At 49.0% G+C, this 23,007-nt stretch overlaps 8 protein-coding genes across 8 annotated transcripts; 6 read left to right on the top strand and 2 right to left on the bottom strand.

The window, feature by feature from the left end:
* Positions 1–38: 38 nt before the first annotated feature.
* On the top strand, positions 39–923 carry N7484_001779 (DNA-directed RNA polymerase III subunit RPC25; the record flags this gene model as incomplete). Its single annotated transcript, XM_057112199.1, has 7 exons — positions 39–50; positions 103–201; positions 248–344; positions 402–488; positions 540–603; positions 654–828; positions 879–923. 7 exons carry the CDS (start codon positions 39–41, stop codon positions 921–923), a joined length of 579 nt encoding a protein of 192 aa, XP_056976936.1.
* A 739-nt stretch (positions 924–1,662) lies between these two features.
* N7484_001778 (cystathionine gamma-lyase CYS3) lies at positions 1,663–2,970 on the top strand (the record flags this gene model as incomplete). Its single annotated transcript, XM_057112198.1, has 3 exons — positions 1,663–1,767; positions 1,820–1,905; positions 1,959–2,970. 3 exons carry the CDS (start codon positions 1,663–1,665, stop codon positions 2,968–2,970), a joined length of 1,203 nt encoding a protein of 400 aa, XP_056976935.1.
* A 1,039-nt stretch (positions 2,971–4,009) lies between these two features.
* N7484_001777 (protein-histidine N-methyltransferase) lies at positions 4,010–5,222 on the top strand (the record flags this gene model as incomplete). Its single annotated transcript, XM_057112197.1, has 3 exons — positions 4,010–4,156; positions 4,213–4,509; positions 4,566–5,222. The coding sequence occupies 3 exons, from the start codon at positions 4,010–4,012 to the stop codon at positions 5,220–5,222; spliced, it is 1,101 nt and encodes a 366-aa protein (XP_056976934.1).
* A 220-nt stretch (positions 5,223–5,442) lies between these two features.
* N7484_001776 (putative NADH-ubiquinone oxidoreductase 178 kDa subunit) lies at positions 5,443–6,120 on the bottom strand (the record flags this gene model as incomplete). The annotated part of the gene is made up of 3 exons (XM_057112196.1): positions 5,443–5,602; positions 5,660–5,904; positions 6,007–6,120. 3 exons carry the CDS (start codon positions 6,118–6,120, stop codon positions 5,443–5,445), a joined length of 519 nt encoding a protein of 172 aa, XP_056976933.1.
* Positions 6,121–7,360: 1,240 nt separating this feature from the next.
* N7484_001775 (uncharacterized protein) lies at positions 7,361–11,149 on the top strand (the record flags this gene model as incomplete). The annotated part of the gene is made up of 2 exons (XM_057112195.1): positions 7,361–9,990; positions 10,207–11,149. The coding sequence occupies 2 exons, from the start codon at positions 7,361–7,363 to the stop codon at positions 11,147–11,149; spliced, it is 3,573 nt and encodes a 1,190-aa protein (XP_056976932.1).
* Positions 11,150–12,844: 1,695 nt separating this feature from the next.
* Positions 12,845–14,964, bottom strand: N7484_001774 (LysM peptidoglycan-binding domain-containing protein; the record flags this gene model as incomplete). Its single annotated transcript, XM_057112194.1, has 4 exons — positions 12,845–12,981; positions 13,057–13,368; positions 13,432–14,400; positions 14,472–14,964. The coding sequence occupies 4 exons, from the start codon at positions 14,962–14,964 to the stop codon at positions 12,845–12,847; spliced, it is 1,911 nt and encodes a 636-aa protein (XP_056976931.1).
* A 1,383-nt stretch (positions 14,965–16,347) lies between these two features.
* N7484_001773 (glycoside hydrolase family 18 protein) lies at positions 16,348–19,962 on the top strand (the record flags this gene model as incomplete). Its single annotated transcript, XM_057112193.1, has 3 exons — positions 16,348–19,080; positions 19,145–19,672; positions 19,744–19,962. 3 exons carry the CDS (start codon positions 16,348–16,350, stop codon positions 19,960–19,962), a joined length of 3,480 nt encoding a protein of 1,159 aa, XP_056976930.1.
* A 559-nt stretch (positions 19,963–20,521) lies between these two features.
* Positions 20,522–22,351, top strand: N7484_001772 (ankyrin repeat domain-containing protein; the record flags this gene model as incomplete). Its single annotated transcript, XM_057112192.1, has 1 exon — positions 20,522–22,351. The coding sequence occupies one exon, from the start codon at positions 20,522–20,524 to the stop codon at positions 22,349–22,351; it is 1,830 nt and encodes a 609-aa protein (XP_056976929.1).
* Between the last annotated feature and the right edge of the window lie 656 nt (positions 22,352–23,007).

The raw sequence follows: 23,007 nt of genomic DNA, 5'->3' as shown, positions 1-23,007 counted from the left end.
GCTTCAGCATCGTCTTCCTCCCGTCCATATCAGCCAGAATGTTCATTCTTGTGAGTCCCTCTGTGTGATTGCCAGAAAGAGCCTTTCACTGACTGCGGGCAGACCACCATCTCCGATCTGATCCAGATTGCACCCCAAGACTTCTCCAAGTTCAGTGCTGTGGCCATTGAAGATAACATTAATGAGAAATATGCGAACAAGGTTTGTGGTTGTACGTCGCTTTGTGCCCTTAGCTAATACCCCTCAGGTCATCCAAAAAATCGGCCTGTGCATCGGGTTTTATGATCTACTCGAGTCCTCAGATGGCCTTATTGGTCACGGAACAGGCCTTGTCAATGTTAATGGTCAGTCTAAGCCCATGTGATATCTCTATCCAAAGCTTCTCACTGACACAATTCTAGTCAAATTTCGGATGATCGTCTTTCGCCCTTTCAAGGGTGAGATCATGCTGGGCAAGATTGCCAGCGGTACCGAACTCGGAATTAAAAGTACCCATTCCTCTGGAGATTATTCCTGCATCATGTTCTGACCTCAAGCAGTTGGTGTTGAGTTCTTCAACGATATCTTAATCCCACCCGAGCTTCTTCTTCCCGGAGCGAAGTTGTAAGTTTTCGTTTTGAATATTTCGGAAAACGCACGCTAACGAGAAACAGTGACTATGCTGATCAAGTATGGACCTGGGACAATGATGATGGCACTACGCTGTATTTCGATGTGGGAGAAGTTGTCCGTTTCCGCATTGAGACAGAAGAATGGCACGACCAGATCCCTACTGGGCCGGATAGTGATCAAACCGTCACAGAACGAAAAGCTCCGTACTCGATCATTGTAAGCTTCACTCCCTGCTTGTGGATGTACCCAGCTAACCGAATATCTAGGGCTCAATGCAAATGGGAGGCCTTGGACCGGTTACTTGGTGGTAGTCCAATATTGTTGATGTGTGATGTCCAGAGCGCGGTCTTTATCTTTTATTCAAGTCAGATCATATACCCATACCGGAACATAGACCGTTCAAATTGAAATCAATTTTTAGACGATTAGACTCCTATTGTCGTATACCTCTGCAAGTCGACATTTTATGTTGGCACTCACTCATAAATTCTATACGACCATAGATGATACCCCGCAATCGGCTTAGTTGAATTTGTCAGTCTTTTATGGTTTCACGCTACGGGGTTGATAAATCCTTGAATTATAAGTTTATAAATCCCAGTCCGGGGTTCCGTGCTTTGTCCGGATGGCTTATTAACTATGTGATCGGTGTAGTAGATGGCGGAATCTCGCAATATTGTTGCGCCATTACTCCGATCTCTCCGAAGGATCGGAGTGTTCAGAGTTTTCGCCGAGTGCGAAAGCGCGGCTACATCCGGCAAGTGATCCAATAGTGGATCTGTCAGCGTCTCTGGACCAGTCGCAACACGACGATCGATCATCTGCTTCAACGTAAACGAAACTAAGTTCGATTTTTTTCTGCCCGTTCCATAGATCTAACAAAGTATTTCTTTGAAATCGCCCCCCAATTCTGCAAGGTTGTTCCTGGAACGTTCTGCTTGCTAATCAAGGTTTTGCTTTGGAATTTCCCGGTAATCTTATTGATAAAACATAAGATTGCTCCTTCTCCTTCTCTTTACTCTCATATCAATACCATATCCTTTCTTCACAATGGGATCATTCGAGAACGGACAGGCTACTGAGCGCCGCTTTGGGACCCTGGCGGTCCACGCCGGTGCTCCTCACGACCCCTCGACTGGCGCTGTCATTGCTCCGGTACCGTCAAACCCTCTCCAATTGAAACAATTCAGCAGCTAATAGATCTCAGATCTCTCTGTCCACTACCTTCGCTCAGACCAGTGTCGGTAGCCCCGTCGGTCTGTATGAGTACACCCGCAGCTCTAACCCCAACCGGTCAGTCGCAAGTCGTACCCGCATTTGTCATACGCCACTAACATCCAGCGCAGGGATAACTTTGAGGCTGCCATTGCCGCTGTTGAGCACGGCAAATATGCCCTTGCTTTCTCTTCTGGCTCCGCAACCACCGCGGTCATCCTGCAGTCCTTGGCTGCCGGGTCCCACATCGTCTCGGTCTCCGACGTGTACGGTGGTACCCACCGCTACTTCACAAAGGTCGCCTCGGCTCACGGTGTTGATGTCACCTTTTCGCCCGCCATTGAGGAAGAGGTGGAGAAATTGATCCGCCCCAACGAGACCAAACTTATCTGGATTGAGACTCCTTCCAACCCCACTCTGAGCCTGGTGAACATCCGGGCTGTCTCCGAGATTGCTCACCGCCATGGCATCCTGGTTGTTGTCGATAACACTTTCCTGAGTCCCTATGTCCAGAACCCGCTCACCCACGGCGCCGATATCGTCGTGCACTCTGTCACCAAGTACATCAATGGTCACTCCGATGTGTTGATGGGTGTTGCCGCTTTCAACTCCGACGCCTTGAAGGAGCGCCTCACTTTCCTCCAGAACGCTATCGGTGCCGTTCCTTCTCCCTTCGACTGCTGGCTTGCCCACCGTGGTCTGAAGACCCTCCACCTGCGTGCTCGCGAGGCTACGAAGAACGCCACCGTTGTGGCGCAGGCCCTTGAGTCTTCTCCCCACGTCATCTCTGTCAACTACCCCGGTCTTGACTCTCACGCTCAGCGTGCTATTGCCCTCAAGCAGCACCGCGATGGCATGGGCGGTGGTATGCTCAGCTTCCGCATCAAGGGCGGCCAGGCTGCTGCCCACAGCTTCTGCCAGCACACTAAGATCTTCACTCTGGCTGAGAGTCTAGGTGGTGTCGAGAGTCTCTGCGAGGTCCCCGCCAGTATGACCCACGCCGGTATTCCTCGCGAGCAGCGTGAGGCCGCCGGTGTTTACGATGACCTTGTCCGTATTAGCTGCGGTGTTGAGGACGCCGAGGACCTCCAGGCTGATGTGCTTAAGGCACTTGAGTTGACCGTTGTTGGTTCCAAGGCCTAAGTGACTTTGGCATGCATGAGACTTTTTAGAGTGAGCCCTTGATTTGCATTTTCTATAACGAAATTAGATAATAGACGATTCCCTTTTGGTCCTCTGCTCCAATTTGGAGCTTTGAGCAATTTTCCCACATCTTTTCGCATTTTTTTTTTTTGCTTTCAGCTACCGATCTCATACAAAATAAATCAGTTCCCATCTAGCAAACAAGTCTTTCAGATTCCATAAGAACTTAAGCAAGTGAACCCCAAAGTGACACGTTCAACTATACACTGGCCAATCCCATCAATTCTACCAAGCCGTTGGCGCAGTGTGCTACCTCAATTTTCGAGCCGAAACCTTGTTCCACCGTTCTTTCACCATTCGTCTTCTTCGATATCAAGAGTCCCACATGGAAGAGTCATTATCGCGGCCTTCTCGGGAGCCATCTGAGGCCATTTGCGAGTATGTGTCATCCGAAGTTGTGTTTGCATCCATCTCCAGAGCTGCCACTCGCTCTTCGAGTAATTCCATCTTGCTCTCAATGAACTCATTGTGCTGTACGTTGTTGTTTGCTTTGATCTCGAAGGCCGCCACTTAATCTTGGAGTGAATTTATCTTGCTCTCAAGCAGCTCATTGCGTTTGGATGGGGGCATCCAGTTCGGATTGCAATTGGCCGCGTGCTTCCGCAAGAGTCTCCACCTCCTCAATTGTCTCCTCCCCAGTGCCTCTTCCTCGGGTATCTCTATCATTCCGATGATTCGAGCTAGCTTCAGATTGAAACGATTGAATTGCTGTTTCAGTGCTTCAAAGTATTCTCTGATACTGTACTTGGTTTGGTTCGGGTGGGGCATTAGTCATCAACCCACGTAGAGCAATTTTTGGAGATGAAATGCATGAGAACTTCAGGATTTCCCTGTGCTGCATTACATCTATTCAAGATAGGGCAAGGTCAAAATTCATCTGCCTCATATTAGTGACAGTTGGGAACAGGTTCGCACAAAAAGATCTGGTTGACTCGCACATTTAAGTACCTCGTCATCAACATTTCATCAACATTTCATCATGGCATTCAGCTTTGGCTTCGCGGGCGATGACATTGATATTGATGATACTGATGTCAATGATACCCAAGATGCTTTTGTTTCGACGGGTATTAGCAACTCGCTTCCTGAGCTGGTGAAGCCCTGTAAACATAATCTAGATGAATGGGTGAGTTTTCAATATGCACATCTTCTCCAACCAAACTCCAGTCTAATTATTGACAGCTGTCGATTCTTCCTTCGCAAATATTTTACAACCAGCTTGCAATCAATGGCACATCTATTGTCATTGCGCGTCGAGAAATCATCGACATCCGCACGCAGCTGATGGCGGAGGATACCGCAGATCATGAGAATGAAGAACTAATCGCCGGCCTGGAGAAGGGTGATCTCAAGCCTAATTTCTACGAGGGTGGCTTTAAGACCTGGGAGTGTTCCTTGGATCTTGCGAAGCTTGTTGCCAATGAAAATAGCATCATAGAGTCGCTGGATGATTCACAGACAAACGTTCATATTATCGAGGTTCGTACAAAGAAACTCCTAGGTTCGATGCATACAAGCACTAACACACGAAATAGCTTGGCTCAGGCACAGCCGTACCCTCATTGACTCTGTTCGCTCATATTCTGAACAAAACAGAGTCTTCGGAGGGAGCTCCGCAACGAAAGATCCTGTTCACCTGTGCGGACTACAATGATGCTGTCCTGCGCCTTGTCACGCTGCCAAATCTACTGTTGACGTGGCACCACATCCGCCAACAGTCTAATGCAGTGACTGCAGATCAAGAGCTCGCCCCGGTGCAACCGGAAGAGGAGCTTGACATCACGCCTGAGCTGATCGAAGAATTCAAGAATGATCTCACTCGGCGCGGAGTTGTTCTCAACTTTATCTCGGGTGCTTGGTCTCCCGAGTTTGTTGGTATGGTTTTCGAGGCATGTGAGTCGCAGGACTTCAAGACGGTGTTGCTTGCTAGCGAGACTATTTACTCTCCAGCGTCGTTGAAGGCTTTCTCCGAGACACTTGTCGAATTATTGCGCCGCTCGAGCACATCTTCTGCGAAGAGCCGCGCTATGATTGCAGCCAAGAAAGTTTATTTCGGAGTTGGAGGTGGTGTAGATGAGTTTCTTGCGGTACTCAAGGACGTCTCTGCAAGCGAACTAGCAGTTGAACAGAGACTAGATGTGCAGTCGGAGGGTGTCGGCAGGGTGGTGTTAGAGGTCACACCTGCCAATTAACGTCCATAAACAAGGCATAAGATACCAGACAAAATATACCAATGCAATGTATAGTTAGCTTCCTACAGAATTTGGGGTTTCGAACAAATGGAATTCAAATGATCTGGTGCCGGATGAAACTTCCCAGTCCCAACGTATATGTACATGTTTTGCCTCCCCAATTGCGCAGATCCATTACAGACCGCTAACCAACAAGAATAAGAAAATCGGATATTGTCGCTTAGATAGCCTCCTCGTGGATGGAGATCTCGCGACCCTGCATCCGTGCAATCCGAGACGCATCAATGTCCTTGTTGCGCTGCTCGTAATGGGCCACAACCTTGCTCAGATCCGCCTGCGAGCCAGGGGAAACGTTGTAAGGCGAACCGGAGTTCATCAGGCTAAGGAAAAGTCAAAATTAGTGTCGATCCCACTCAACAAGGATATCCGTCACATACTCAGGCTGCATCAACTCGTAGGCCTCGCGAGGTCCTTGACTCTGGAGCAGGTGGCGGTCCTCAGCGGCCTTTTCGAGCATAGCAGTGTGAATGGCATTGCGCTGCTCAAAAGACTCTTGCGAAGGAGTGAACTTCTTGATCAGGCCGGAAACCCAGGACTCGGAGCCGGATTCCTGGGTCGACTTGCTGATGCGGTAGATGATGAAGGCGGACGCGAAGCTGCCAATGGTCACGTAGAAGCTAGGCTGTTCAATGGATCATGCACGTTAGCAAGGTTTCCCGTGCAATTGGGGTGCCAATATTTCATCGGATCCCAGGATTGACTGGCGGGGGTTGGAGGAGCTTACGCCGAAGCTTTCGTTCACGGGCTCAGCGTGGGCGTGGGATGAGCCGAAGCGGCGGGGTGGCTGCGAGCGCAGCAGCTGCCGCGACGAGGCAGCACAGCGTCTGGCGGCGAACATGGCTGGAGATTAATTGGCAAGAGTCGGTTGGTGATGACCCTTTCGGCAACCGTGATAGGATGAAGTTGCGAGCAGAAGACAAGGTCATGTGACAGTTACTATATTTGGTTTAGTGCGCTGGCCTCACTTGAGCAGTGAGATCACCACACTCAACCCAACCAACTTCCTTCCAAGGCTGCAATTGGACTCCCTATTGTTTTCTCCCAGTTCTATTTCCATCATACCACTGAAAATTGTGGAGGCCGTGCAGCTGATGCAAGAATATGAGAACCGGGGAGCGTCTACATCCTGCCGGGGTTGTGTGGCTGTTGTCCGACTGGATGCCTCATTTATTTTCTTTTCCAATGCCCCTCTAACATACATGAAGTGGATCACTGGATGCTAATTTTCCCATAGTTCATACTGATACAGTTTAGCACTACCTGACTATACCTAACGAAAAAGCAGTGTCTGGTTATCGATTGAACATGTCAGCTTTGGGGGGGGCCCGGAGGGTCTCCACTATGCCCTGTTCCATCCACGCCCGAACTGATTGATGCCCAATTGCCATGGCGCACTACAATTGGGTCTCGCTTCGGTTCAAAATCGAATCCACGCTGTGCGTTTCGCATTGTGGGTGTGCCGATCATCGTTACGCTACCTTGTCAACCTAATTGGCCTTGGGATGGGTACCAATATACCCACTAAGGTTCGGTCCGTGATGCGGCCTGACCATTGAGCGCTTCGTATTTCTGGCTGAATTCCTTTTCTCTTCCTGTTTTATCTTTCTTGTGCTATATTACTTGCTCATTAATTCAATTTGTCTATTTGTGGGAAACTGCCCAGGTCCATCCTAGCAGGTTATTGTACTCTCTCATCGCCAAATTCTGATCTGGACTTACCCGAATCGTCTACGTGCTGGAACGGGCAGCCTTGACTTCGTGGATCGCACTCATTTGTGCCCACTTATCGTATCGTGTGCTATTGATTCTCTGCCCGATTCTCATCCACGCCTTGACCCATCACACACCGCATTCCGGGACCCAGTTTACTCCCCTTCTGTGTGCGGTCTTTTTTGCGCTATATCTTGAAGCACATAGCGCCTGCAAATGTACAGTCCAGACAGTCCCGTGAATCGCCCGACTTGGATCTCTACTTATCACCTGCAAATATTACGTCTTTGAAGCAGACTTCTTATTGGAGACACGTCTAAGCTGCCCGTTATTAAAAAAGAATTTTGGGCCCCCATCACTCCATCACAATGGGAGCCGGTGGCAAGAAGACTAAGGTCAAAGACAAGAGCAGCAAGGCTGCTTCAAAACAGAAGAATAAGAAGACCAAGAGCCCAGAAGGTACAGATGATCACACGACAACTGAAACCCCTATGCCTGGCAGCCCAGTCTTAGCGGTGCAACATCAAGAACTTGTCGATCAAATATCGGAACCAGTACTTGAACCAACTTTACAGCCTGAGCAGCCCGAGCAACTTGAACAACCCCAGCAACCCGAGCACCTTCAAAGACCATCGGTATTGGATTATTTAGACGAGCCATCTCCAGCAGAAACACCACTACCCCCATCACCACAGCTACAGGAGGAAGCAGTTGGCCATGCGGAACTTCAACATATTGCCACACAGCCACTTGAACCTGACACCGATGAACTAGCTGCTGTGAAAGACAATACGCCTGAAATTGAAACAACTGCGCCCAACAACGAAGAATCCCACGAAGCCGTGATTGAGGCCTCTGTCACTGAGACCCCTGCCATTGAGGACCCTATTATCGAGGCTCCTGTTATCGAGGCGCCTGTTATCGAGGCTCCTGTTATCGAGGCTCCTGTTATCGAGGCTCCTGTTATCGAGGCTCCTGTTATCGAGGCTCCTGTTATCGAGGCTCCTGTTATCGAGGCCCCCGTTATCAAAGCCGAAGAAGAGTCTCTACCCAAACAAGAGAGCATTCCTGTCGAGCCCGAGGAGTCGGAGAGAACACCAATCATATCGACTCCTTCTCCATCTGCTGCTTCATTTGTTCCATTCTCTCCCGTACCAACCCAGGTACCCTTGCCATCTCCTTCTCTGACCGAAGCACGGTATATGTCAAGTGCTTCACCAGATAACAGCTACTATTACTCTGGATACTCTGCATCACCGGCGCTGGTTCCTTACGCTTCGCAATACGCAGCTGCATCCCCTTACGCCTCACCATACGCATCTCCCTACGGTTCGCCTTACGCCTCACCTTACGCCTCACCAGTGCCCAAGGTCAGCAGCCCTCTTGCTCGCTCTCATTACCCATATATGCCTCCCGTCATGTCGCCTACTGCAACTCCTCCACCTCCACCTCTCGCCCCAGCAGCTCCAGTAGCTCCAGCAGCATCTCCAATGGCCTCGAGAGCACCCTCAACTACTCAAAGCTACGGAACAGCTGCTCAAAACTACCCAGGGGCTGTTCACTCCCCAGTCATGAGCTCGGCGAGTGTCGTTTCTCCGTACACTCATCCAGCCTATCCTCACTACCCTCCGGATGGCCACTCCATGCAGCGAAGTTACAGCATGAATGACCCGTCACCTTACGCTGCATCATTTCAAGCCATCCGCGATCTCGGCTTGGGCGGTGTCAAACCAACTGAGAATGGTGCCCCATCGCCCCCAGAGAGTGAAGCCGAGCATGCAGAGCTTCTTCACCGAATTCAATCTGCGCTTCCTGACATCAACCGCCTTCTTCATGGGTTTAAAAATACCCATAGCAGACTCTCAAGCCGGGAGGCGGAGATGAAGCAAATTGGGGATCAACACGAGCAAGCTTTACTGCACAAAGATTTCTATATTGAGGCTTTACAGTCTCAAATGAAGAAGACGGCCACTGAAAGCGCCGAAGATGCTGCCAAGCTAAAGAACACCATCAACGAACTGCGCATGGAACTGGGAAATCTGCAAGAAAAGAAGAAGGACCTTGAAGACGGTCTGACTATTCACCAGAAGTCGAACGAGGAGCTGTCGCAGTCCAAGGTTGAACTCGAAGCGGAGATTGCGAAACTCAACACCACAATCCAAGAGACTCACGATGCGCACGCGAAAGAGATCGAGGAGCACAAGGAGGGACATGCGAATGCTCTTGTTACTCAGAAACAGGAGTTGACCGAGCTCTTTGAAGAAATTAAGAGCGAGGATGAGAAAGCGGCCAATGAAGCCCTGGAGGCGCGCGAGAAGGAACTCCTTGCTCAACATGAGACTCACAAGGGAGAGTGGGCGGCCGAAAAGGCTCAGTTACATGAGTCGCTTGAGGCTCACCGCACTGAACTTGAGGCCACCAATGGCGACTTGGCTTCCAAGGTCACTGAGCTTGAGTCTAAGAAGACTGAGCTCGAGTCTAAGGAAAATGAATTACAAGCCTGCCTGGGTGAACTCACATCGGTGCGCGATGAGGTGACATCCAAGTTAGCTGAGTTGGAGGCAAAGGAGAAAGAATTGGTGGAAGTCCGGACAAAGAGTGCCCAAGAATTAGAAGCACTCCAGAAAGGACATGCTGATGAACTGGCCTCGTTGCGAAGCACTCACGAAGAACAACTGGCTGCCGCTGCAAAGGAATTAGCTGATAAGATTGCTGCCATCGAAGCGGTCTTCAACGACAAGGAGCAGACCTGGTCTGCACAGCGAGTTGAGTTGGAGAAGCTGCTCTCGGAGAAAGACAGCGAGCTGGCAAGCTCGGAGCGAGAGAAGGAGAAGCTAGAGGAAAATGGTCTGGTCAAGGAACAGCAACTTCAGCGTGCCGTTGATATGATGCGAACCACCATTGATCACCTAGGGGACGACTGCGACCGGCTGAGAAAGACACTGCACAGCCTGGGTGAAGCGACTGATCTCAAGACCACCAAGGGCGATGAGTTCTTGTAAGTGAGCCTAGTCTCTCTGATTTCTCCTCTCTTTTATGATGATTACGATCATGTTTATGTTATGTTCATGTCCATGTCTCTCATTTCCTCTCTTCTGTTTATACGCCGAGACCGACCTTATCCTCTCATTGCTTTCATTTCTCATTCTATAGAATCTCATGTTGATAACGTCAGAAATGTACTGGATTCTAATAAGCTTTTTTGATCTTCTAGTCAAGACTGTTTTACTCAGCTATCGCAGCTGATCCACGAGCTGTCCAAAGAACACTTCTCTTACCTCCCTATCGATCCGCCCAAGGATATCCTCTCCAAGATCCCGTCTGAACTACCATCCTTCCTCGACAACACTCCAGCTTCCCGCGAGCTCCGCTGTGCCTATGTCGAGCATGTCGTGTCCAAGACCATTACCTATCGCGTCTTCCAGCCGTTCCTCTTCACCCTGGGTCGTCGATACGATAAGGCAGATACTTTCTTCCAAATGTTGTCCATGGACATCCGTCGAAAGTCCGTCCGTCGCGAAGCCTTCTGGCGTCAGCAAACTCTCAAAGCAGCCTACACCACCTCCGACGCCAAGCAATCAATCAACGTGGCCGCCGCGGTGATCGTGGACGAGATTATCGATCACATCAAGCACTTTGCTGACCCCAAGCACTTGGATACCCTTCTGACAGGCGTTCGCAAGATCGTGAAGCTGGCTGCTGAGACTTGGCGCCATGCTCGCGTCGAGCGAGAGCTTGTCCTCGCCTCTTTCCCCGCCCCTGATGCTCAGAGCGTCTCCAACGATGGATGGGAAGAGTACGGCGTCCCAAACGCAGCTAGCCCGGGTCCTAAGGGTGATCCTGCTCGTCATGTCGTTCTCCGCACGTTCCCGAGTGTCATGCGGGAGGCTGCTCATGAGGACTTTGCTAGTGGTGAGCGAGCTAGTCCCTATATCTACTCCCACGGTGTCTTGCTTTATTCGGACTCTCCGGTTGTCTTGGCACGTCTGCAGGAATTGGCGAAAAAGTCGACTGATACCTTGGTTGCTGATGAGCAAACGCCGCTTCCTCAGACCCCGAAGGGTTCTCGGGAGAACTTGGCGGCAAAGTTGGCTACTCTGACAGTTCAGTCAGCGCCGACTAGCCCGACTCTCAAGGGACAGTTTTTGAAGACGTAGTTCCTGGGTTTTAATTTTTCTCTTCTTCGTTTCTTCACCTTTTCGAGGGTGCTACACTCTTTCATCCTTTCTTATGTGTCTTTTTGATCTGTTTTAGCCATGTGATGTATTATCTGAAGTGTTTATTCTAGCGATGTTGGCTCGATAGCATGTACTGGTGCAAGGATACATATAGCGTTTGATGAGATTTAGGATTTTGTTTCTACCGAAGTTGTATAAGACATGAGATATGATCAAACTTGAAATTGACTTGTCGCTTTGAAACACCCGTTAGAAGCTTGAAAACGTACCTAGCGCAACCGTTGGGGGTCACTTGTTATGTGCGTACGGTAGGGCTAGGGAATTAGACTAAATATATATTTGATTTTGCACAAAGCGTCTCCAGCTTCGTTAGATCTTGTCAGAAGTGCCAAAGTTATTCTAAACAAGTCTATGTGATAGAAGGAGACCACTTCTGTGCACATAAATGAAAGGTGGATATTCAACTCATATCTCTATTTATCCTGGATCTATTTGCGTTGGCAGAAGCCTCAACCCAAGTTCTAGATACCGTCAGCTCCCGAGATCCATGTGGGACTCGTAGATTCATCTATTCCGACCCAATGGAACCCGTAAAGTGTCAGTAGCCAGGTCCTCCGCACCAATATTCCACCACAAATTTTCAACATTGACTACTTTTGATCCATCGTACATAAATTCCAGCGTCTTCTCCTCGCGGACCTTTCATTCTATCTCAAGTACTTCCATTCTTACCGCCATATTCTACGTCGTTTCAATCATCTCTGAAGAAGGAATGTCTCTACTTTCTGTATGCTCTGCTTTCAACCGTGGTGTACGCGGTGTTGATCAATGGTTAGTTTGCAATCATCCTTCGCATCGCAACCGGACATTGGTCAACACAGGAAAAATCATGTTTGCTCTACTCTTACTGGCTTTTGCTGGCGGAGGCACTGCGGCAATCTATGAAGGATAGATACATAATTTATATGAGGGACTACCTTGGAGTCAGAAGAGTAGCTGGGGGCTGTTTGTTTCTATCTATATGTAGAGATCCGGAAACCCAGGTTTTAAAGACGTCATTGTGGCTATCATGCGCATCATCTCTGACCTTGTAAATACGGTATCATATAGAATGTATGCGATAGTCCGAGGTGCTAGGCATTCTGAGCTTGATAAAGATGTTTCACATCTCGGATTTTAAGCATTTAGGCCAAGCCATATGACTTGGTCGTGCGCCGATTTGACATAAATCATAAATCAATACTTTTTGGGACCCGAGATTTGAAAGAATATATACAAATCCAGCTGTGAAGCTCTCTTCAAGAGCCAATGTGACTTTCTTGCTATTCTTCCCATTCGGTATTACCAGATTACGAAAGCCATTGATTCTGGGAATTGAAAGAACCTGCAAACCTCGATTCTTGTTTCGGGGCATGTAGCTCATCTAGGCAAGTGTGCCCAGGGAACGGGTCACTTTAGCGTTCAGAAATAACGTGGCTTTGAGATTCGAATTCAGAGCACTGATGTGTCGCATATCCTCACTCAATTCACATTTAGTTATCTAGGTGCTCCCTAGCCGGTTCACAAGCGCAACAAGGCAGGAGAAACAACATGCAGAATGAGCCAACACAACCTTCACTGGTGTATCATGCCTCTTCGTTCAGAAATCCACGTCATTGCACTCGGTTTCCCGACCTAAGATATGGAAACACAGTAGGCCTCATCTGCCCAAAAGCCTGTCTCACAATCTGATGAAACAGACGGGTTCCACGTGAGAAATTGCGTAGCGGAAATACCGTACTTCGTTTCGATAGTGGCGCATGTATCGCCCGCTGTGGTAAGAATTAATAGAGTCAGTTTGAGGATCCATACCATATAGCAAAGTAAGGGAAAATCCAGACACTTACATTGAGCTACGTAATACTCGGAACAGTCGCTCGGAATACCTGATTGAGTGGGAGCCGGTGGTGTCACAGATGCAGATGCAGATGCGGATGAGGAAGTAGTGGTGGAAACAGTGATGCTACTGGTGGCCACGTTGCTACTCGTACTGGAAGAGGTAGTGGTAGTAGAACTGGCGTTTGTCTTTACACCCACGCAGTAATCTTCTTCCAGCCAGAGGCCGCTTGTACAATCTGAGGAGATGGCCGGGTTCCAAGCGAGGAACTGCGCAGATGTGATGCCAAACTCACTGGCGATGGATTCACACGTGTCACCAGCTGTGGAAAGATTAGTTTTGATTGATTCTGCCATTCATTCGGACTTCTAAGCTTTGAACTCACATTGAGCTTCATAGTAAGCATCGCAGTTGGACGAAATGCCAGTCTGTACAGGCCAGGCGGGTGATGTAGCAGCTGTGGCAGTGGTGGGATTCGTAGCTGTAGAATTGTAGTACTCCCAACCGCTTAAGGGGTCAACACAGTAAGCATCCCCCGTGACAAGGTCGGAGTTACATGTAGTGTAATTAAGTGAGGGGTTGGCATCGACAAAGAGATGAATGGCGATCTCATTAGCAAGACAGATGGATGAGCAATTGTAGCCTAAGCTCGCCTCATTCACGAACCACGCGCCACAGTCAAGTGTTGTGCCATTGGCTACGGTCACACCGGCGGGTGGACTCACTGGACTAGGAGTGCTCGAGGACGAGCTCGTGTTCAGCGCCTGGCCAGTGTAGGTCCCCCCTGGAGGAGATACACATAGAACAGAGCCCCAGTAGGGGTCCGGCAAGACTAAGTTGGAGCAGTTGCCGTTCAATTGAGAGTTCCAATTCATGACATCCGCAGACGCGATATAGTTCTCCACGGCAATGGTGGTGCATGTGTCGTTAGCCTCCACTGAATAGATGTCAGTGCATGTCAATGGTAGACAGAGGCTGGTGCCGGTGATAATATCGGAGCAATTCAGGATATTAGGATTGATATAGTACATGGTTGCGGCTGAAACACCCTGGGCAAGTGCAATTGAGTCACAAGTATCACCGTTCTGAGTGGTGTACATGTTACCGGACAGACATGTGGCAGCGGTTGTTGGCACCGATACATTGAACGCACTGGTGGTGGCATTGAAGTCGGTCACAGTAAGATTGCAGGTAGCTGCAACATATTCATACGTAGTTTGCCAATTTTCATCATAGGCACTTGAATAGGCGTTTTCTTGCATCATCTCAAGTTTCTTGACATAGCAATAGGAACACAAGTCCGTCGTAGAAATGTTCGTAACGGAGGTGACGTTGTCAAAAGACGCGATCTCATCTACAACATGGTTATTACACGTTTTTCATCCTTAGAATAAGCCGAAAAAGAGGAGGAAATTGATCTCTTACCATTGCAATTCTGACCTGATGTTGGGTCAACAAAGCAAGACTGGTTCCAGTTGCTCCAGAGTTCATTGATCAGAGACAAGTAAGAGATACCAGGTGTCAGCTCAGCTGAGTCCCCGCAGCTGGTTGAGACCGAATCATACAGCTCCGCAATGGATGACTCACAGCTTGCTGCGCAAAGCAGAGCTGTCGTTGCTGTGTCTTCAAGGCTTCCGATATAATCGTCGGTAATAAGAGACGAAATGCTATCATCACAATTCACGGTTCCGTAGAGTGCGTTCTCACAGGCATCAGATAGTCCCATCCCGGATAAGGTGCCATTGGGGAACATTGTCACACCTGCAAAGTCCACGCTGCTGGACTCGGCTGAGCGTGTCCCAACATGGCTACCAGTGTGATGATTGGAGCCATGAAATTTGCCATGCGAAAGTGAATGAGCATAGCCTACAGCGACGCTGGACAGCGCCGTGAGCACTAGCGAGAGATGTTTCCCCATATTCGAAAGTCAGATGCGAGGTAGAGCTCAGGATGGTAAAACTTGGGAGTCTCTAGTGCCTTACTCTCAATGAAAGGCCTCTGAGGATCTCAATCTTCAGAAAGGGCTAGACAGCAAAGTATACACTTTTCTCTGTTCGACACTCCGAGCGACCCAACTCTGAATGTGTAATCTCCGGGCTACGCTACAAAATCAAGCCGTGCAGCCATATCGCCACTATGCTCCCACGTTTTCGGGCAAACTCCGTGGCTAATTTCCTGATGGCCCACTGCAGGCATCTAAGCGAGAGGCCATTCGAGTTATGGAGCATGAAATATCCAATATTGAGCACGTTTCTATGCCGGCTGAACATTCGGCCCCCATCTGGTGTATCCGGGGCCGACCTCCGGTAGCGGTAACGGTAGTCCTAGAAGACGAAGATAGACCAAATAAGGCATACTATCCGAACGGTCAGCCATATACCGTCGTATTTTCCGATATCTCCACTATGCTGCAATGCAGAGTGGCAAGGATGAAACCAAGCTATTCAAGCCACTACGCTTACTTCCAGGGACCAAGGGTCTATGGCGCTGCTACCTGGGCGCTAAACCCTTTTGGTGATAAGGCTAAATCCGAAAAGGCTTAGCAGTGCCTCACGGGCAGCTCTAGCGACTCTTCGATAAACAGAGATTTAGCAACTAATGAAACGCTAGACCTGTCCCTGACCCTTGTCCGAGACAATGAGGCCGCTAGATTTGAGGGTCCTCCCCCCCAACCAGGTTCACGGCTGCCATCCATGTGGAGATTGTTAAACCCTGTGCCGGACCGTGCCGGGAAGCAATTTCAATGATCCGTGCGTAAAGCGAGATTATTGGTCAACACTCCATTTCTTACCAATGGTGGAGCCGACACAATGTCCTCAACCTCATCCTGCCTCAAATCTAGGTGTCGGGATTGAAGCACTTCCAATCACCGAAGCTCGGAGAGAAAATTTTTCATCTCGGCTAGAGCATGTGGAAATCTATAGCGTCGCTTTCTGGCGAAACGATATGATACGATATCCGTTGTCTATTATAGGTACCCGTATATTGTACTCGTACGGAGCATACAGTAGGTACCCATACGGAGTATACAGTAGGTACCCATATATAGTAATCATGAGTCCCTTTCGAAAGGAACGTTCTTCATACATTGCATATCATTCTTGCACTTCATCTGCATATTCTCACACATTCTTTTCATTCCTATTGTCTGTGTTCTCCTTTCATTTATCTGATGTCTCGAGACTCTTAAAAAATCTCCTTTTTGTCCTTCATTTCTTTTTCTCCCTCTTCTGCCTCACATTCTTCTTGTCATTATTTACCTAACACTCCCCTTGGAGCCGGAGAGCTTCCCCTAATCTCCATGCTTCCAGCTGTGGTCTTGGCCGTTGTCGCCGGCCTGGGAATTCTACCAACAGTGGTTGCGGACACCGTTTGCAGTGCGACAGTTCCGTGCGAAATCGGATGCTGCGGCGAGTATGGCGTGTGTGGCATGGGTCCCAATTACTGTGGCTCTGATGTGTGCATCAACAGTTGCGATGCCAAAGCAGAGTGTAACCCGGACAATTGGCCATCTGAATACGTGAATTCTACAACCTGCCCTCTGGATGTGTGCTGCAGTCCATATGGCTTCTGCGGTACTACCAAGGAGTTCTGCGGGAACAAAACAGTCACTGTACCGTCCTGTGACGCTAGCAGTCAAAAGATCAACCGCGTTATCGGATATTACAACTCCGCTGCTGCGCGCCGTGGTTGTGATGGCATGGCTCCATACTCCATTCCTCAGGGCGTTTATTCTCATATATACTTTGCGTTTGGCAGTATCGACCCGGACAGCTTCGAAGTGATCCCGGATAAGACAAGCGACGAGGGCCTCTATACCCAATTAGCTGCGCTGAAGACGCGTGACCCTGATCAAGAGCTTTGGCTATCGATTGGTGGTTGGGATTTCTCAGACAGTGACCAGCCGACAGCTACTACTTTCTCTGATCTTTGCGCTGCGGATAGCAAGACACAAAACGCATTCTTCAAGTCCTTGATTAGTTTCATGGGCACATACGGCTTTACGGGAATCGATATCGACTGGGAGTACCCAGCTGCAGGTGATCGCAATGGCCGTGATGAGGACTACAAGAACTTCCCTGCATTCCTGGCGAGCTTGAAAAAGGCGTTATCTGATTACAAGTATGGCTTGTCTATAACACTACCAACCAGCTATTGGTACCTCCAACACTTCGACCTGAAGGCCATGGAGTCTTCAGTCGACTGGTTCAATGTCATGGCTTACGACTTGCATGGCACGTGGGACATTACTGATACTTGGACTGGGCCTTACTTGGATGCTCACACAAACCTGACTGAGATCAAGACTGCTCTCGATCTGCTGTGGGGAGTCGATGTTAAGCCCTCCAAAGTAACCCTTGGCTTGGCCTTCTATGGTCGCAGTTTCACGATTGAAAGCTCTTCTTGCGCCGAGCCAGGCTGTCTGTATCTCTCAGCTGGTACCGAGGGAAATTGCAGTCAGTCTGCTGGAATTTTGTTCAACAGCGAAATCGCAGCTCTCATCGAAGACCAAGATCTTACTCCGACGCTCTATAAAGACGCTGCTATCAAAACCATTCAGTGGGACACTGATCAGTGGATCGCGTATGACGATGAAGATACTTGGAAGCTCAAAGCAGACTATGCGAAGTCCGTCTGTATTGGTGGTGTGATGGTCTGGTCAGTCGACGAAGATGATGATGTCCATACATATGCGAAAGGACTCGCTGCCGCGCTCGGTAATGAAATCAATCTGAACACTACCACTGGTCTTCCCCTATCTATTGTCGACAAGACGTCCTCGACGAGCAGTGAATCTACACAAGGCAACTACTGTCGCTTCATCAACTGTGGCGACACCTGCCCAAATGGGTTCTCAACAATTGTACGGGATGACAACAAGAAGCAACTCATGCTCGATTCGACAGAATGTCCTCCAGGATATGAAGGCACGCAGACCCTCTGCTGTCCAACATCCAGTACTTTACCGACTTGTCGCTGGCGTGGATTCAATGGTGGCAAGTGCAAGGGAGGCTGCGAGAGTGGCGAGGCCGAAGTAGGCACTCTTACTGCGGGCTGCCGCTCTGGGTATCAATCTGCCTGTTGCACCATCGAAGATTCCACAAAACCCTGGTCAGAATGTGCATGGGGAGATAGCTGTGAGTCCGACGACACATGCCCCTCTGGCTATGATAAATTCGTCGTTGGATCGCGTCAGGGTTGGGGTGGACGAAAGTCATGCAGCGGATCGAAGAACTATAATTACTGTTGTAAGGACTCAATCCCAGATCCCTTTACAAATTGCGCCTGGACCGGGCACGAGGTTACTTTCACCAATACAGAGTATTGCTCTGATGCTTGTCCATCCGGCTCAATTCGAATTGCAGAGGAATCAATCATTACCATATTTGGCAATGACAAGACGGCACATACGTCAAACTGCTATTATGGCATGGAGGCCTACTGTTGTAACGGTACAACGACAACAACTTCGGTTGTGCCGCGCTCTTCTCCCGACACTTTCCAAGATGAAACAGCTTACGAGTTTCACTTCTATCTCAACGCTTGGCTTGAGAACCCCACTTGTGGTGCTGAATACGTGGCAAGCTTCGACAAACGTGATTTGACAGAGCGCTCCATGAGCAAGCAAGAGCTGAATTACTATAATGCCGTTAGCTACGTGGTCCTTTGGCTTACCGCGTCTGTCCCTCGCGATGATTTGACTAAGATTTTCAATAATTTGATGTCCGAATATGGATTCGCGGATGAGGCTGCAAATATCACCGTTTTTACCAACACCCTATATGGGTATGGCGACCCCTGGACAGGCTCTCCGGTCTATTCCGCCGAGCCCCTTGTTGCAGAGACCCTTTGTAACATCGCCCAGTCATCAAATGGCGTGGAAGGCTTGGGCGCTGCGAGCGAAATCTTGTGTGAACTGCCCGGCTCATCCAGCTCTGCGAGCAAGCGTGCATTTGATGGTATCGGCACCTCTCCTCGCTCTTCAAACGACAAACAACCCACAATCTACAGCGCATTGAGAGGAGTTGTGAATGTAAGTGAGATATTGTTCGGCGAGTATTTGTACGATTCTAGTCTGACAATGAATTTCCTGATAGGGGGATCTGACCTTCCACTACGCGCGATGGATTCAAGGCTCTACCGAAAGAAATGGTGCGCAAGAAATTATCCTTGAACTTGCATTTTGGATTGGTCCGACACCGGGAACAGCCCCTACCGCGGCAAACCTCGCAATCTATGGCGACTCTGACGACACCGTTAACCCTGACCTTTGGGTGGTTTTCCATCTCCACATCCCGCGTGACGACAACACGTTCCGTGACTTGACTAGAAGCCAAAGAAACTTCTATCCGGGAGTTCGAGCAATGGGAGTGTATCACAGCCAGACACTTCACTACATGGGGAATAACGCAGATCCGCGGGCGGAGTATGAATTCTCCAACAACTATGCCGAAGGAGCCTACAACGGCGGCGATATGGAAAATTACAACAATCGCGCACAAACTTTACGATGCCGCGACAACTCTCGTTGGTATATCGGGCGCGATTCTACGACGGCCATTACAAATGCACAGAGGTCAAATGCCAACCTCCCCGTGCAGTATGTCAGTGCACTCAACTCATTTGTAAGTTGACTCTCGGCCTCTGTGATGTAAAACTAAAGACCGTGTTCGGATTGACTGACATTGAAAACCAGGGCGTTTGGCTTCAACAACAAGGTCTCTTCTCCTACGAGAACTTAGCATTCATTTGGCCTGTCATTGGCGATTACGGCTCCGATTGGGTTCCCGCATCCAATACCGTCAATGGTGCAAGTGCTTATAGCCCCGCAGCTGGGGCCTTCACGACGAATTGGAATTTCGCCGGTGAGCAAGTAGATATCATGGGCGCTACCGACGTTTGGACCACTCAATAGCTTGGAGATTGATGGAGATACCTAGTCTTTCAGACGAGCATTGGGTTTGAGATTGGAACCTCTCTCGCCGAAAAGACAAGATCTCAACTGAATAGCAATGCCATTGTTGACAGAACGATCTGAAGGAATAGGCTCGAGTGAAAAGCCTCGGAACGGAACTTCTGTAGCAATACGACTGCGATTGAATTTAAGGCGGGGCGTATAATTTCATAAATCCAAATTCAAGATGATGGCTGTTGTTAGTCCATCTACCATTGTTTAGGAAATCGGTAACAGCCATGGTTACTGTGGAAATCAAAAACGCTCCGAGACGTACCATGGCAGCCAATAAGAATAATCAAATCAGAATGCTTATGCCCATGACGGAAAACGGTGGGTAGACAGAATGAGAAACCGCGGATTGAGTTCCCTTAGTAAGCTATCAATAGTCTCTGCCGACTCTATTTGCAAACGCCGCTCTCTCTCTATAAAGCCCCTCAACCGCCCTTTATTTCATTTTCCAATTTTTTGTTCCTCCAACTCTCAGCTCTACTTTACCTGTTGACTCTGAACATGAAAAATGGCTTACACTGACTTTCATCGACCGCATCATGATTCGTACCCATCCCCTGTTTTTCTGGACTCAGATGGATCACCGGTCTATGAAGGGCCCCACCAAGGTTTACTTTCCCGAATCATCTCACGAAACGATTTAGTGGCTCTGAAGTCGTACAATGATTGCGCTCATACCAATGTGTTCTGGAAAACGTACGAGTTCGATGAAAGCAATCCGTTTCACATTGCCATCCACAGCGACAATTTCGATATTCTGCGTGAGCTCGTACGAATCTATTCCTCGAATACAAGCTTGACAGAGCCCTTGCAAGACTACATCAAACGCCATAACGTCTCTCCTGTTGTCAAAGCTTGTGCAACGGGCAACCAAGAGATGGTGCTCTGGTTGATGAATCATGATCCCTCGTTAGGGACGTTGGAAGATCGTGACTCGGAAGGTCGAACCGCCATTTTCAGAGCAGTCGAGGGTTTGAAAAAAGTGGGGACTCTGATGATGCAAGCACAATATGAAAGAAATGAAGCGCTTCCAAGGCAAAAGCTCGATCAACGTTGGGAGCGCATGGAGCCATTTATTGGTTGGCTTCTGAACTTGAACTGTCCTATGGAGGTGGAAGATGACAAGAACGAGGAAAAGGAAAAGAATGACCTCAATGGCAAACAGCTGCCAAAGGACGAATGCGAGTACCCTAGTGTCCTACCTGAAACTGTACTCGGTGAAGCTGTCACCCACGCAAGCTACAATCTAGTCTCACGTCTGATTTCCAAAGGAGCAGACCCTTATGAATACCAGAGATGGTATGGCGGCAATCGCTTTGCTATAGAGTATGCCGAAAAAACAACACCATTGCATATTGCTGCATTGTACGGCAATGTGGAAGCCATAAAAGCTCTGCTTGAGCATCAATTCTCTGAAAAGAACACAAATATGATGTCTATCCTCGATGACGAGGGACGAATTCCGCTACATTGGGCCCTGGCTGGCGTTGCAGGAGTCTATGCGGAAATGGTTGACTCCGATAAGATCACGTCGCGGGTGGCAGCTACTGTCAAACTACTTCTTGATTCCAACCTAGATACCCTACACGCCCGAGACAAGGTTAACGCTACGGTCTTTCATTACGCAGTCAAAAACAACACAGGTAATGGGGCAAATATTGAGGCCCTAACCATACTTCTGGGCGCTGCCGGGGATTGTTCGGATATACTTAACTTCCGAACTGCTTCTGGGGCCACTGCTCTTGGAGACCTAATTGAATCTCACCAACTCATTCCCGGGGGTCTGAAACACGTGGAAGAGATTACAGGGCTTCTACTGAAACACGGAGCTGATGCGCGGAGATGTGACGAAGCTGGAGGAAATATTCTGCAAAGATTGTGCAGCCTTGTCTGGTTGGAGCCAATCAGCTCGAGCTTGATAGACCAATTACTCCAGCAAGTTGATGTCAACGAGAAGGATGACTGTGGCTGTACAGCTCTCCACTATCTCATAAAAAACTTCGATCAAGCCGATGCTGTCCGATACCTTCTAAGTCAAGGTGCAGATGTGAATGCAATTGACCAGGAAGGAAACACTCCCCTTCACGAAGTGATGAAGGGTTCAATGCTTCGGAAACAGGATGACCCTGTAGGCCTTGAGCCACTTCCCATGCGCCTCAAGAATGCACGGGATGAGATCATTCAAATACTATTGACTGCTGGGGCATCTGAAGATATTCTCAATGGAAATGGAGAAACACCAAGGCAAGTACAGAAAAGAGTCATAGAAGAACGCGCTCGTCGACTGGCGGCGCAGCAAGTCGCCCGCGGAAGGGGTCGAGGAAGAGCAGTTCGGTAGATACAATCTCGTTTAATGCAGTAGGTCTGGGGCTACAAGCCCGGATGTGTACCTGCTCTCATTAACATCATTATTCATTTCATCACCGTGTAAAGCTTCATACTCGGAGTATTCATCTGAATGGCAGAGGAGTTCATCCGTGTCGGGACGTTGGGGTGAGGGCGAAATAGATAGGGTGAGAAGCCAGGTAAGGCTCGGGTGAGTAATAACAAGAGGATCTTTTGGCTAAGGCAACACTGAAGTCAGCCTCGCAGTTGACTAAGCCAATCCCAGGTTGTCGTGATGTGTTTTTTTCGAAATGCCGCAACACAGGGCAGGATAGGTTGGCATTGAGAAATAGCGATTTGCATTACTGGAGACCAAGCACAAAACTGAAGATGAGTCAGGGGCCAAAGTCCATACAAGTCTGGTGTTTGCTCGTCAAAAGAATGTTTGCTCTCAGGGCGTATTTGTCGACGTGTTAGACGTTCGAGGGGTGGCGCCTAACCACTTATAGATCATACGGAGCGGGGTACCATCGCAGATCTAAAAGGCGAGGCTGACCCGCATTGCCTGTAGCTCCGATCCTTGTGAGCTGAATTGTTGATTCTTTTCACCATCATGAAATCGAATTCCCCCAGGCTCGCCAAGCCTTCTTTTCCGTTCTCAAATTCATT

The sequence above is a fragment of the Penicillium longicatenatum genome (assembly GCF_028827895.1).
Source record: "Penicillium longicatenatum strain IBT 33135 chromosome Unknown contig_1_segment0_segment0, whole genome shotgun sequence".
Classification (NCBI taxonomy): Eukaryota; Fungi; Ascomycota; class Eurotiomycetes; order Eurotiales; family Aspergillaceae; genus Penicillium; species Penicillium longicatenatum.
The sequence above is the reverse complement of the archived record's forward strand: the minus strand, read 5'-3'. Positions and strand labels throughout refer to the sequence as shown.